General features: G+C 38.7%; 1 protein-coding gene across 1 annotated transcript; it reads right to left on the reverse strand.

Annotated features, from left to right (window-relative positions):
- Positions 1-1,979: 1,979 nt before the first annotated feature.
- On the reverse strand, positions 1,980-4,109 carry LOC133889008 (ubiquinol oxidase 1a, mitochondrial). The gene is made up of 4 exons (XM_062329434.1): positions 3,638-4,109; positions 3,368-3,496; positions 2,376-2,864; positions 1,980-2,251 (listed from the first exon to the last, which is right to left on the reverse strand). The coding sequence occupies exons 1-4, from the start codon at positions 3,929-3,931 to the stop codon at positions 2,192-2,194; spliced, it is 972 nt and encodes a 323-aa protein (XP_062185418.1). The 5' UTR covers positions 3,932-4,109; the 3' UTR covers positions 1,980-2,191.
- Positions 4,110-16,621: the final 12,512 nt, after the last annotated feature.

Raw genomic sequence — 16,621 nt, forward strand, 5'->3', positions numbered from 1 at the left:
TTTTACCCATGAAATGACAACACCCCTGTCGTGAGTCAGGCTTTAGACACGAAGTAACCACACAGCTCAACTTTAACCATAAAATGACCACACCTCTATCCTGACTCAGGCTTTAGACATAAAGTGACCACACAATTGGGCTTTCATCATAAATTAAATGACAACATCTCTATCCTAACTTAAGCTAGACACGTGCATCTTTGTTGCCCTGTTGGCAGACGCTTTCGACACACGCGCGACAAGATTTCCTGAGACCCACCCTAACATCACAATAACTCTCTCTCAAACACAGCAAACAATAAAATGACCACACCAAACAATAGTTTCTCATGAAATCTCTACCAAGCATCATTACCATAATTTTTCTAGCTTTTACAGGGAATCTTATGCTCCAACCCCCAGCCAAGCCCATGTACTTAGTCTATGCACTGGCCCCTAGCTACCATAAATAACCCCATCCTCATCCATTGATATACCACTCCTTCCTTAACTCTCTCAACTACAATGTCTTCCTCACCTCCACCAAACCCACCCAAAAAACACTGGAGGATGAGAATCCCCCAAGGGGTTGAACCGTCGATGTGCTTATGTGGCGACCCTTATAGGCTTCACGAGTCTCAAAACATCTCCTACACCTATGACCTACGTTTTTTTATGTGTGCCAACTACTAGTATGACAAACATCGATATGGACCATACGAATATCCACAGGTATAGCGACGTAGATCACTTACGTAGCACTTTTTATACTATTTTATGCACTATCTTACTAATCTCCCATCTTTTTTTTATTTGTTCGTCTCTTCCACCTATCTGTGACTTCATAGAATGGCTCGAGCAAAATGAGCATCAGAAGCAGTGGGCCGACATGACCATGCAATGGAGGAAGAAAGCGTACGAACACCAGGGGTATGAGCAATAGAGGGAGAAACTATGGCTGAATTGTCAGGAGGAGGAGCGCACGAGGAAGACAGCACAGGAGCGCGCCGTGGCTGAATCTCGCGAAGAAGAGAGGGAAAGGAAGCGGAAGAGGGCCTGTCGCGCTAGGACAGAGGGTCACAATTCTCTGAGGAATGGTAAATATCCTTAAATACAATCAGTAGAGCTATTGTAACCTGGTCTATTTTTATTTTCTAAGGCATGTTGGGTTTAGCAGCGACATACTACTAAGTTAGTCTTTAGGTGTACCGTACGTGCCAACATTTAGGGTATGTTTGTTTTCTCTAGATTGTAAGAATCTGGATTCTAAATTGTAGAAGCTCCTCCAAAATAGATTGTGGATTGCGCCATAATCTATACTAGATTGTGAGAATCCACTTTCACAATCTGACAGTTTGTTTGCATAATCTTGATTGTGGAACACAATTCACAATCTATAATCCGAAACAAACATGCCCTTATTGTCGTCATCTCTTTATGGTTAGGATCCATTTGCGTAGCGTTAAAAAATCCTATGTCACATATAATGTTCATTAGCGTATATAACATCTGTGCCGGGTTATATGATAATTATAGTTCATAACTATTATTATTTGATATATTAGAATTTGTATCCTCCTAACATTACTTTACTAAAAAAATTACTCATACAAATTTACACTAAGTGAATAAACAAGTATCGACAAACTTACATCAAAACAAATGTATAGCAGCAACACACCGCTACCGACACAAGAACATATATTAATTTGTGCTGTTGTATGACCTAATGAGTGACAAGACGCGATGACAAGATGCGACAACGATCACTGGCGACACAACAAATTTACAACAACAGCACGTTACATGGATTACAATTTTACAAGTACTCACTTCCTTATCATTCAAATTTAAATCATGCAATCCTGACAAAGTACACTTCCTTATCATCCAAATTCAAATCATGCAATCCTGACAAAGGACAATTTGACAACCACACATGATTTTTTTTCATCATATGCCGGAATCAAGTTCGATATTTAAGATACCGAATACAAATGCTAGATTTATAAATATATCGATATATTATTTATTTTGATAAATACGGTAATGTATGTTGTTTATTTTTGAATTTTTGCCGTTGTAGGAGTACTCAGCAGTTCAGAAATCCTATACCAAATTTACCAATAACCAGTTCTCATTTGCTTTCCCATAAAAATGAAACGCTCATTTTCTAATTAGCGATGCAAAATTCAGCAGAGCACAAACAGCCTCAGTGATATCCGATCGGCGCAGGGGACTCCTTCAGCTGCATGCCCTGGTAATGGATGTCCTGCACACGCCACATGCAAGACCGAATCAATCATCAGAACCAAACAATGAACACAAATACACACCTCTCTGAAGAAATGAGATCCAACGGTGGTGCTGATCTTGGAATTTGGAAGCATTCGTACCGATGCGAAGTGGTTGACGTCGCGGTGGTGAGCCTCGTCGGCGCGCACCACCGTGACGACGTCCTTGAGGGTGGCGCTGGCGGGGAGGCGCCAGTAGTCGATGGCGATGGCCGGGGCGGGGACGTTGTCGATCTTGCCGGCCTCCAGGTCCTTGAGGAACTCGGTGTAGGAGTGGATGGCCTCCTCCTCGAGGTAGCCGACGACACGGTGCGCGAACTTGGGGGAGAGGAGGTAGCCGAGGAAGTAGGCGTTGAAGAAGACGCCCTGGACGGCGATGACGAGCGCGCGCTCGTACCACCTCGGGTTCGCCACCTCCATGAAGGTCATGAGGTGCATGCGCTCGTTCTCGGCCTCCTCGAGCAGCGCTCGGATCCAGCCGCCGCTCTGCTCGAAGCGGCGGAGCGAGCGCAAGTGGAGGAGCATTCCGCCCACCATCCCCGGCACTGCCGCCACGGTCTCCAGCATCATCGCCCGGCAGCCATACCTCCTCTGCATGCCAATTTGCAGTGTCAGCTTACAGTACAAGAAAGATCTGTCTTTCAAAGTATATAGATCATTTTCACATACTACTGCAATTTGCAAATGGAACACGTTTCCGTTCTTCAAAAGTCAAATTGAAGAGATGAAGAAGATAAACTTGTGCAAGAATCTTGATATACAAATGGCACTGCTACTGAATTGCTATTCAAAATGGCACATATCTGTTTGCTGATGTCCTTGTCAGTTGTCACCATCCAGTATCGACTGTTAGGATAGAGTATAAAATCGACTCCCTCAAACTGATCCAGGTAAAATAATCTATTTGATCAACGTTGCAAATACAAGTTGAGTCTTCCCAGAAAGCAGGAAAACAGAACAAAAATTTCCAGGGGTTCTTGATACTTAACCCTCATGCCACGCCATGTAACTGGTAAAGTCTTGGTACAACTAAAAACACACAGCTAATTATCCGAAAAATTGATCGGCGAGGGCGATTGTGCGCATGCACGAACCTGGAAGAAGATGTCGGTGGGGAAACGCAGCGACTTGACGGTCCAGTAGGCGATCTTGTCGAGCAGCGTCTTGGGCTCGTGGTGCTTCGTCAGATCGATCGACGTGTCCGCCGTGTACGTCTCCCATGGCTGCAACAAAGCCAGTTACTAGCAGCACAAGTAACTAGCAGCACGCCTAGTACATGAACCGATCTGGAGATCCATCCTTCGCCGGGATGAATCGCAAGGGCAAAATCCAAATCAAAGCGCGCCGGAACGCAGGGTACGCACCCTAAAGCAAGTCCACTTCCACTCGGTGCCGTCCTCCCGCAGCAGCTTGTTCGTCTGATCGATCCCCCAGTAGCTTTTGATCGCCACCTCCTTCTTCTCGCCTCCCTCCTTCGCCTCCGAGGCGGTGGCGGCGGCGGCGGGGGAGGACGTGGACATCAGCCGCACCATAACCGCCGGGATGCCCTCGCCGCCGGCCAGCAGTGGCCTCGCCGCCGCCGGAGAGATCGACGCCGCGGTGAAGAGGCGGGGGCCGACGTAGCGGAGGAGGACGGATCCGGCCATCCTGGAGCTCATCGCCGATGATGGTAGCCAAACGAAGCCCCTTTCTTGAATCAAAATCCGGTAGGAGATGTGTGGTGGGTCGATTGTGTGGGTTGTAGTTGCAGTTTGGAAATGGAGCGGGTTTTTTGGGTAGGATTTTTATATAAGGAGAGGTGGGACCACACCGTCAGTGACGGGGGAGATGCCTTGCTTCCCCGGGCTTCCAGAAACTCAGGAAGGCTTTTCTTCTTCTCCAAGTCGATGCCTTGCACCAGATCTCTACATGCAAGCTCAGAATGTTTTTATATTATTCTTTGCTCTCTTTTTTGCGAGTGATAATGTTAATTTTTTTAATGTGGACTTATTTTATTCGCCATCTCCATGGTACGAACTAGTACACAGAAAGCAAAGCGAAAGAGGATATGTTTTCCCGATATGTTGATTGTCTTGTGGACCGAGAAAGACTCCAGCCATCCAAGACCAGGTTGTCGGTCAAATAAGGCAACTATTAGTAGTTGCAATGTCTAGCAATTTTGTATTTGGATTGCTGTGGTTAGATCTGACTAAACTACTAACCGTATAACAATTAGAACGTGACTAGAGATGATAAATAAGGGAGTTGCTATACTTTAGACCGCTTTTTTTTTATCTTTTCAGTTGACGAATATTATCTATTGCTTTATAACCTAATGGTCTATAAATCTTTTTTCTCTCGATTGTTTTTCTTCCGCATGAGTCTCTTCTTTCGTCTCATCACTCGCCCCAATTCTACCCACTTTCTGTTATCTTCGATGGCTCTCCTATCACCAGATCCATCATCGACGCCCATCACTATACTAACAAATCCATTTTCACACTCCCAACTACTGGCACCACCCATCGCCCTTAGGCCACCCGCGGCTTCGATTGTGCCACCACCACCCACTACCGATCTAACCGTCTCCCTAAACATCCTTCTAAACCCAGCACCCAGTGAACCATCCAAATCCTAACCCTCCTCTCCTAACCCCATGTAGCATATTCTTATTTATCATTGTGTGTTCATACCTTTGACTAGAATCGTTTGAGGTTTACATGGCCTCATCATTAGGAAGTGTGGATAAATAAAGTAGAAGCCAGAAACTTCCCGACCTTGCTTAGTTAAGCTTTGTTGGCATTGTCTTTGCCACCGAAGAAAAGGATGAATTATAAACAATCATGTCATCACTTATCATGAATTATAGCTCTTAACGAGATCTACAATTTTATAGTTGATCATTTTTTATTTGACATCATATAGATATATAAATAAATATCTAAAACTAATAGAAAGGGAGTCACGTATATGATCATAAACTTTTGGCTTACATCTAGTGTAAAACTAGTAAAAATTATTAAAAAAAGCCACACACAAGGGCATAAAGTTGAAAACTGTAAATTCAAATATTTTTATTATGAGTTTGTTAACTTAGATTGATGAAACATCTGCACAGTACTGACTCTCAAATATAGCACTCTACCTTTAAAAATTATCAGACAAATTGGAGAATGTCAGTTTTCACATAAAAACTTTAGAGGTCCTGTCGAGAATGTTTCGAGTCTTTTTAAAGTCAAGGAAGGTACAAGTCTAAAGAGCTATATTTTTTTCAGATGCGCCTCGTCATTAGCTTTGAAAGTAGAGATTGAATGTTGAAATCGAACTTTGTATGTAAAAATTATAGCTGTTTTACTTAATACTGCACGGATCAGATACAATTTTTTTCATACGGAGTCAAATGGAGACAAACTTTATATTAACATTGTAGAACTTGACGAGATGTATAACTTTGTAGTTGATAACCTTTCATTTATGATCATTTATATGTGCTAATAGCCATTCAAACGTTCGATGAGAAGGTGTCAAAAGAATTGATTTTGTTATTGTTTTCAAGAACGAATGAGAGATGAGATTGTTACAAAAGTCACACGTACAGAGCTTCTGATCGAGGTCGTGAGTTTGAGTCCTGAAACTTGTGTGAAAAAATAGCGAGTGGGCAATGATCGGTATCGAGCTTCTAGTCGAGCGCGGGTGAGCAGTAGTCGATTGGGTGCCTTTGATTGCAAAAAGTAATATTTTTGCTTTTTTCAACCACAAACATGTTGAATCAGGGTACTGTCGGCTGAAGGCTTCAGTCGACACTAATAATCTCTTCACTGCCGGTCTTTGGGCTGACAGTGATAGTCGTGGATTATCACTGTCAGCTCTAAAACTAGCAGTAAAGAGGTTTTTGGAGCCGACAATGTTAAGGATTTCTGCAGTAGTGATGATTGCAACTTTATAGCTCAATTGTGTATCTGGCTAATGGTTATCATTTGGGTTCAACTAAATAAATGTTAGATTTGTGGATCCCCTGACTTCTTTGTTGCTTGGTGTCAAGGATAACTATCATAACATATCTAAAAAGCAAAAGGTCTTCCCGTGACGTTCTATTTTGCATCTGGTGACGCTTTTAAGCGTCTCGAGCTTTTGTGCTGCCTCTTCTTTTATTTTGCATCATCCCTTTGAGAAAAGAATCGAATGGATCTTTTATCTAAGATTAACTATTTGATTTAGCAAGAATAATTCGGTTTATATTTACTTTTCCCTTAGTGGAACTTTCCTTTGTTGCTAAAAAGACTCAATTTTTGCATTTAAAAATTTAGAAGTTTGTATAATAGTGAAGATTAACTAAAACTGTATCATGAATGATTAAATGTTGAAATTTTTTCTGGCAATATTTTCTATGGTCTTGCTATTTTCAGTCGCCACATGATCTCTTCTCTGTTGTGCTAAGCGTGTCTTCCTCTGGTAACGACGCGCCTCACGCATCCTTACCGTCTGGAGCTCGGTTACTGAGCTCCGGCGGTAACCAAAAATTCACGGCTACCGCGATAACCGGTCAAAAATTCAAAAAAATTTGAACAAAATTCATTTGGCAAAATTTGAAATTTGGAAGAAAAAAATCGCGATTTTAGCCTTTCGGTAACCGGTCGGTTTGGACCGGTTACTGAGCGGTTTTTGCGATTTATCGAGCGGTTTTCTCGAATTTTCCTCATTGTCAGTAACCGCTCGGTTTTCTCGATTTATCGAGTGGTTTTCTCGATTTTCAGTGAAGTTCAACAAAAAATCCAAAAATTATCTCAATCTTATAAAATTAGTAACTAATTCATCTGGGTTTCAAATCAAGTGAAACAAATTTTGTTGGTTTCCTTGTAACATGATTACATGATAAAAATATTTATACTCATAAAAAAGTTCAAAATTTTCTATGAGAAATTATAGTTTTTAAACCAAGTTAAATGCATAGTTTACTATTTGCTAATCCAAAAATCATGAAACTAATTTTGTTAGTCTTTTTACATGATCCTATATCTTTTAAAATACATGAACTCATGAATTAGTTATTGTAACATGCATGATTGTGTAAATGTGTTGCGACTAGATTAATTTATAACTGACCCATCACACCTCAAAAATTAGTGAAACCACTTTCATTAGCTTATTTATACTATGATTTACGTAGAAAAAATAATAGTAGACATGAAAAAGTTAATTACAGTATTGTTTCTTAACATATTCACTTGATACTTGTGAACTTTGTAAAAATCATAGAGAAATTAATAAAACTATAAATAAAGTGAAATCAATTTTAAAGATTAAAATATGTTTTACACAAGAAAAATATGTGTTTGCATGTTAAATTTTTCCTTAACATGAGTTAATAATTGAGCCGCACGTTTCAATTTTTTTCATTTTTTTCAAACTTCCTTCCTATAGAATATGATGCAAACAACATTATTTTTTAAATTTGTTTTCACAGAAGGTCTTAGAATTGTGTCTAGTTTTTTTAAGATTTTTTTTTTGAATTTTTGAATTTTTTATTTTTTTGATTTTTTGAATTCAAATTCGGTTAGCGTTCGGTTCTTGAAACCGGATTAGACCGAGAAGGTTGGTTATCGCGGGTTTTGAACGGTTACCGTCGGTTTTTTAACCGTGCAGGCTACACAGACACATTAAACTCATTCGCTTACAGGTCGGGCTCGATTAGAAATAAATGGCACAAAATATTGATCACCTACACACGAACAACGCAGACCAATTGATCCCAAACAAGGTAGACCTATATTATGGAGAGGTAATGGATGTCCTGCGCAATGTATCACGCCACACAAACCAATTAATGTTAGAATTATTGGAGCCGATCTATTAAAAAATTCTTAATAAATCTTAAAGATCTATATTATAGAGAAGTGACTCATGTTAACACATCTTTTATTAGTATCATATTACTAAAGGAGGTAGATGTAACAGGTTTTTCTCCATTATATATATATATATATATATATATATATATATATATATATATATATATATATATATGCGCGCGCACGTGCAAGAACCCTCACCTCATTGGATACATAAATAATATAGATTGCTAACTAAAATTTATCCTAAAATTAAGAACATCCTCATTATATGGGTCGATATAAGAGTTAGTGTTTTGTCTCTTTCTCTTTCCGTTATATTGTCACTGTAGTCTACTCCATCTCGGCAATAGCGTGCACCAGCAACCAGGAGAGCAGCTCTCCAAAACCCTCGCTCTTGAAATCTTGCATCGGGAGAGGGAGAATAAGGTTATTAGGAAGCGTTCCGCGCGACTGCTCAAGTTCTTCACCACGGCTCGTCTTCCTAGTTGCTTGAGCCTTGCCTGCTGTCAACATCAACAAATCCGACGCGTCCTCAGCATAATCAATTGTGCCGTCAATACGATGCAACCAACATCTTCAGTAACCTCCACAGCGCATGACCAGTACGCAAAAACTATGTTACTCATACTTATTTCCCGCAGTTCCTAATTTTCAGTATAGTAGATCTAGTCATATATAGTACTTTCGTACACATGTCTAGATTATGCTCTGATGATATGATCATATTAGTTTATTGGTTTTCGCTCATAAATTATTTATAGATTAAATTAAACCTAAAAGTGTCTTATATTCTAACAATCGAAAAATCTTATTATAGGCACTTAGGTTTATTAATGACTGGATTTATCGATGCACTTTAAGAGATGATAAGTTAATGTCACTCTGTGGCTAACAGCTATGAATGTATACTGGGTAACTAATGGCAAGCCGGAAGGAATACTTACTACTGAGCAGGAAAATGTGTTCACGGATATCAATACACTCTTTGTAGAATACATTCTTAGCGTTCTTGGTGATCATTTTTGTGATGTGTATATGCACATATAAAGCGCGAAAGAGTTGTGAGATACACTGAATGCTAAATTCAGTACATCAGATGCAGGAAATGAACTATATATCATGAAGCAGTATCATGACTACAAGATGGTTGAAAATCACTATGTAGTGGAGTAGGCTCATGAGGTTTAGTGCATCGTGAAGGAACTTGAACTTTTGAAGATTAATGTTGTCATGTTCAAATTCCTTAATCAGGTCAATAAGTATAACCATGTATATTGTGCATCATTAGCATCATGTTTAATAGTTAAGCATGGTTGATTGCTTGTTATTGCATTTGGTGGTTTGATAATTGCTATGCATTTTCAAAATAACCGATGTGAGAATTTTCGTTAGTTTAAGTCTAACTTACAAATTATAATCGCTGCACTGGTTTGTATAATAGTTTCGTAGTTGAAATTAGCTTCTCTCTAGCTCGTGGGACCCACCTTAGGCTGGCCCCACCCATCCCCTCTTCTCCCACACGACTGCACCACCCCCACCACTCCGTCACACCTCCCCTACATCTCCCTCACTCGCTCTCACTCTCAAACCAGCCAAGAAAGGAGCAGCAGCTCCCTTCCCCTCTCTATCAAAGCACCTCACCTTTCTTCCCCAAAATCCCACACAAGGATCAAGAATCAAGGTATGCATGTCATACCACCACATTCCCCACCTCTCTAGCTCTCCATCCATCCAATTCGTTCCTGCATGCATGAAGTTTTGAAGGATTTACAACCAATTTCATTACATCCCTCCTCTGAAAATTTCAGCAGCTTGGTTCCTCTTCTTCGGGCTTTTTCCTCCGGATTCATCCCCCAACCGATGGTCTCAAACCTTAGCAAGGATCTTGGGTAAGTCTCCTAGGTACCCATGGGGAGAATGCACATTTTTAGTTCGATTTTGGGTAGGTTTTTGAGCTGCGAACATGTGGTTGTGAAGCGTTGTTTGTTCGTGTTGAAATGGAGCAAATATGAGGAGTTTGGATCCGATAGAGCTAGTGATTCGTGCTTGTAGAGTGTGTATATTAGGTTTATAATCTATGCATTAGTGCCAGTACATGCTTAAGTGGGTTAGACTTTAACTTTCAAGTCGAATTGATCGAAGAATCGTCAAAAAAACTCGCCTTCTGCTACAACTCAGAGGTTTCGGGTTACAACCCGAAGGTTCCGGATTAATCCATGTAATTTTTAACAGAAGACCCCCACCCGAAGGTTCATCCGAAGGTTCTGAGTTCAACCCGAACCCTCTGGATTCTACTATTTATCATACATTTTTCTTTTTTCGTTTACTTTGCTGATTGCTTGTAAATTTTATAGTTAATTTATACGAACTACAAAAATCATAAGATCGGTTGTGTTAGCTTCATATGATTATGAACTATATGTTAAAAATATTATAACTACATAAATACATTTTTATAATTAATTAATTATTTAAATGTGTTTTGGCTTAATTAAATCACAGTTGGCTATCATTTAATCTTGATAGCTAGCTTGATTACGATCCTTTTTTAACAGACCTTAAATAAATATTTTATCTCTTAAATAAATGTGTTTTGTTCATATGATTCTTGTTGCATCGTATTCTTTACTCAGCACCTCATATCCCATTCAATTTTCATGACATTTGGTGCATGTATCATAGCATTTCGTCACGTTAATGCACCATTCTTTCTTTTAACAATCAATGAACTGGAGAGCGATAGGGGTATTCTTGAGGTGAAACTTGATTGTGATATTGTGTGTGAAGCACTTGAGCAAGACAAATATCTAATCATACTCATCCCATTACTTTGGATCATATATTGTGTCAAATTGATAAGTTATGCTATATGTATGCCTTGCATGATGTCTAGTTAAATATCAGGTTTTTGGAGTAGATCCTAATTGTTACATTACCTTTTCTTGTATTTTTATCTCTTGATCCATTGTAACCCTAGGTGTAGCACTCAATGATCTAACTTAAAATGAATACGCCATGCTTAGCTAGGCTTATGTCATTGGTAGAAGTCGAACGATGGTTCGACCATCGTTTCAAAAATACAATGATGATGATAGGATGTGTAAGTCAGTGAGGAAGAGACAAGATTCGGTCGAGCAATAGGGATGGCTCGAGAAGTGAGTCTCGGATGCTATAGGCTCGCTTGAATCGATTAAGCATTATCCTTTGTTGTAGTTGTCTTTAGCACTTCCATACTTACCATATGTCGATATAATGATAGATAAGTCGAAACCTTTTATAGCCGCGACCTTTTGACTTGTTGTCCTATGGTGTCATGGGCATAATAGGCTTGTAGAGGTAACATCGTAAAGGTGTTGTGGGAATAATAAGCTTGTAGAGGTATCTAGTTTGTTTGAGGAGTAGTTCTAGTTACCTCCACACTTTTAGGCATAATTTGGGTGTTTCGGGAGTATCCCTAGTAGACCTCTGCACCTATATGTGCATGTTCAAACGGTTGGGGCTCAATTGGAAAAGGTTGACACGGGTATCCCTTTGTGTGCACTTTAGTGGGTGATCTTGTGTCGTATGGGTAAAGATGTACCCTTGCAGGATGTAAGATCAATTCAAATTGTCATGCTCTTAGTTATGAGCATGATTTTATCCATTTGCATCAACCATAGAGTTTTGATGTCGGGAAATAGATGGTGTTGTTGATGGAGAGTTGATATAGTACAAGTTACATCTTTGTTATGTTATTGATCTTAGGATACAAGGGTGTTTTGGTTAGATATAGATGCTTACACATGAGTCCAAATCACTTTTGCATATAAAGTTACTTATACTTTGTAGCTAAATCCTTACTAATTACCCATATACATTCTCTTTGGAGTCGGGCTATTTATAAGTGCTTATTATAGGTAAAGTCTTGCGAGTACCTTCATACTCACATATTTTGTTTGCTTTTTAGGTGAGAAGGATTTAGTTTATGGCTATTTCACACCCACCGATATTGGCTACGGGTAGGAGTAGTGCTATTATACTCGTATGTTGTTATTTTGGGGTGGCACCTTAAGGCAAACGGCACTACCCATATTTTATCGTTATGTAATTTATTCTGCTGCATAACTTCTCTAATAAATTTTCAGGTTATCTATTTTTTTGTAAAGTTTAATCTACTTAAAGACTTGTAACTTAATTTAATTATGTGCTTTTTATTATGTCTTGTTATGATGTGCTTGTTGTAAAGACGTGTATTCTGATTCTGAAAGTAAACACATGTCAGGACTACCAAAGTAACATTTTGGTTAATCATTATGGACGTGATTATAGAAAATAATCATACTAATGATTAGCTCCAATATTATTTGGACGGTTCCTCACAAATGTACTCGATAAGTTTGTGGCTGGAGACATCTTTGTCAAGTTACCTCATTCGTGAAGAAACTTTGCCACTGTTCTAAAGCACAAGAGACAAGAGATTACTGTTGAGAGTTTGATCGCGTCTCTTGATGTTGAGGAGAAAGCTCAGTCTAAGGATGTGAGTCTAAAAGGAAGCGAGGAACAGACTAGCGTTAATATGGTGCAAAAGCGTTTTCACAGCAAGAACAAAGGGAAAGATAATAAGCCAAACAAAATTTACACCTTCAAGAAGAAGAAGATGAACACAACAAAATTGTCTTGCTTTGTGTGCGGTGAGATTGGACATTCGCTAAGAATTGTCCAGACCACAAGGGAAGAAAGACTCCACAAAAGCAGAACTCAAAGACAGCTAATGTGGTGACCATTGGCAAAGCTGGAAACGGAGGCCCATGTATGAAAATTTACCTTCAGTGTTTTCAATATTTCAGTCTACTGATTGGTAAATTGATACATGAGCTAATGTTCATGTGTGTGCTGATATCTCAATGTTCTCTTCTTATTAGGTTGCCTATGATTTTTCCGTTCTAATAAGGAATGGGTCACATACGTTTGTTCATGGTGTTGGCACGATAGATGGAAATGTCGTGTAGCTAAGAAATGTGTAGCATGTCCATACAATAAACAAGAATCTAGTTAGCGGCTCCCTTCTCTGTAGAGATGGGTTTAAGATGGTGTTCAAGTCCAATAAAGTAGTAGTGTCAAAGCATGAATAATTTATTGGTAAAGACTATGAGTGTGGATGCTTGCTCTATTTTTCCTTTTCTGATTTTAGTAATAAGTCTGTGACCATATTTGTGGAAATGATAATGATATTTCTAGTGTTTGGTATTCGTGGTTATGTCATTTCATTTTGGTTCTATGACTCGACTTTCCAGCATGAGTTTAATTCCAAATTTTGACATGGTCAAAGGTTCTAAGTGCCATAGTTGTGTGCAATCAAAACAACCTCGTAAGCCCCACAAGGCAACCGAGGAGACAAATTTAGCACCTATAGAACTCATACATTCAGATCTATGTGAAATGAATAGTGTATTGACAAATGATGGAAAAAGATATTTCATAACTTTGATTGATGATGCGACTAGATATTGCTATGTTTATTTGTTGAAAATGAAAGATGATGCTCTAGATCACTTTAAAATCTATAAGACAGAAGTTGAGAATCAACTAGAGAGAAAGATCAAAATAATTAGGTTAGATCATGGTGGAGAATATTTCTCTAGTGATTTTGACTTATTCTGTGAGAAATATGGGATTATTCATGAGAAGATGTCTTCCTATTCACCCCAATCAAACGGGGTTGCCGACAGGAAGAATCGCATATTGACTGACTTGGTTAATACCACATTAGACACTACGGGATTATCTAAAGCATGGTGAAGGAATACCTTGTTGACTTCATGTCATGTCCTGAATAGAGTTTCTCTCAAGGATAAGGAGAAAACCTCATATAAAGAATGAGAAGGGAGAAAGCCATCAATTTCTTATTTGCGCACTTAATGATGCTTGGCGAAAATCAATGAACCAATAACTAAAAAGCACAAGCTTGAACTAAAATAATGGATTGTGTCTTTCTGGGATATGCTCATCGGGGCATTGTTTGTAAGTTTTTAGTGGTTAAATATGAGGTACCTGACGTGCATATTGATACAATTATAGAGTCTCATGATGTAATATTTTTTTAGCATATATTTTATATGAAAAATTTACATATCATGTCTAGACTATTTTCTGAGATAATTTCTGAACCTACTCTACCTCTTGAGTTATTAAACAAACACATAAGCAAGATCCTGAGGAGGATGAAAGTGATGCTCCTAGGAGGAGAAAGAGACAAAGGGCTGCAAAATCTTTTGGTGATGATTTCACTGTGTACTTTATGGATGACACTCGTAAGTCTATTTCAGAAATGTTTGCATCTCCAGATGCAGACTGCTGAAAGGAGGCTGTTTAGAGCGAAATAGATTATATCCTTGCAAACGGGACTTGGGAGATCACAAAACAACCATATAGTTGCAAACATGTGTGTCACAAGTGGGTGTTAAAAAGAAGTTTAGGCCCGATGGTACTATTGAAAAGTACAAGACTCGGCTCGTAGCCAAGGGTTATACCCAAAAGGAAGGCAGTGACTTCTTTGACACTTATTCATATATTGTGAGATTAACTACTATTCGAGTGCTACTTTTCTTGACTGTTTGACATGGTCTTATCGTTCATTAGATGGACGTTAAGACAAATTTCTTTAATGGATAGTTGGACGAGAAAATTTATATGGAACACCCTGATGGATTTGTAATAAAAGGTCAAAAATGCGTGGTGTGTAAGTTGTTGAAGTCCTTGTATGGTCTTAAACAAGCTCGTAAGCAATGACATGAGAAGTTTGACAAGCTTGTATGTTGATGACATAATGATATTTGGGACAAACCTTGACGTTGTTAATGAGGTCAAGTATTTCTTATCTCAAAGCTTTGATATGAAAGATCTGGGTGAGACTGATGTAATCTTAAACATGAAATTAATCAAAAGAGATAATGAGATTACTTTTACACAATCTCATTATGTTGAGAAGGTCTTGAGCGGTATTGGCTACCAACACAGCAAGCCTTCTCCAACAACTTATGATCCTAGTGTGATACGTCGAAAGAATAAGAAAAGTAGAAGGGACCAACTGAGATACTCTCAGATTATTATATCACTCATGTACTTAGCTGGTGCTACAATGTCTGACATCTCATTTGTTGTGAGCAATTGGGTCGGTTTACTTCTAACCTAGGCGATGAACATTGGCGTGCGCTTGAATGAGTTATACGCTATTTGCTTGGTACTATGAGTTATGGTCTTCACTATTTTGGGTACCTATCGGTATTGGAGGGTTATAGTGATTCAAACTGGATATCTAATGGTGATGAGATTTACGTAACAAGTGGATATGTATTCACTCTATGTGGTGTTGCTATCTCATAGAGGTATTGCAAATAGACCATCTTGACGAGATCAACTAAGGAAGCAGAACTCACTATATTAGACACATCCACTGTTGTGGCAGAATGACTGCCTAAGTTGTTGATGGACTTACCTATGGTTGAGAAACCGGTATCGACTATACTTATGAATTGTGATAATCAAACGGTTATTATCAAAGTAAATAGTTCTAAAGATAATGACAAGTCCTCAAGGCACGCAAAGAGACAATTGAAGTCTGTCAGGAAATTGAGAAACTCCGGAGTGATAACCTTGGATTATATCTAAACTACTAAGAACTTGGCAGATCCCTTTACAAAGGGACTATCACGGAATGTGATAGATAATGCATCGAAGGAGATAGGTATGAGACCCATGTGAGTTATACTATAGTGGTAACCCAACCTATATGATTAGAGATTCCGTGAATTAGAACATGAGAAGAATAAAATATTGGTCTAACTGGAGGAGAATATCTTTGTTGTTTGACCCACTCGAGTGAAGATGCAATACTCTTATAGATCTGTAAGGCAAGTTGGCTATTGCCTTAATGTGTTCTATTAGTTTTTTTAAGCGAAGATGATGACCAACATGATATTCTTGAAATAACACACCTATATGAGTTTGACTGTTGGTCGCAGTATATGAGATTTAAGTGATCTATAGTAAACTCATGAAGAGACCATAGAGTAGAACTTATATGCTTCACTCGCGAGTAGCCTACTGACAGCCAAGTATCAGTTATGACTTTAAGTGAAAAACTTATTTGCACAAAACTTGTAATTCATGGCATAGTTCATTGTTCAAGTTATGAATGAGTGTAGCTTGATATTTTAGGTGGATTTTCAATTTAACAGTCTTCACGGAACACTGGTATATTAAACAATAGTTGAAAACTGTTAATTCTCTATAAAACTTTGAGATCTTGTGGAGAATTGTTAGAATTATTGGGGCCAGCTTATGAAATAAGCACTAATAAATCTCAAATTCCCATATTGTGGAGAGACGATCCATGTTAAAACCCACCCTCTATTAGTACCATATTGCTAATGGAGGTAGAGATGGAGGATTTTTCTCCCTATATATATATATAAGGACCCTCATCTCATTGGGTATATAAATAATATAGACTGCTAATTGAGAGTAGCCATAAAATTG

Source organism: Phragmites australis, chromosome 13 (genome assembly GCF_958298935.1).
Source record: "Phragmites australis chromosome 13, lpPhrAust1.1, whole genome shotgun sequence".
Classification (NCBI taxonomy): Eukaryota; Viridiplantae; Streptophyta; class Magnoliopsida; order Poales; family Poaceae; genus Phragmites; species Phragmites australis.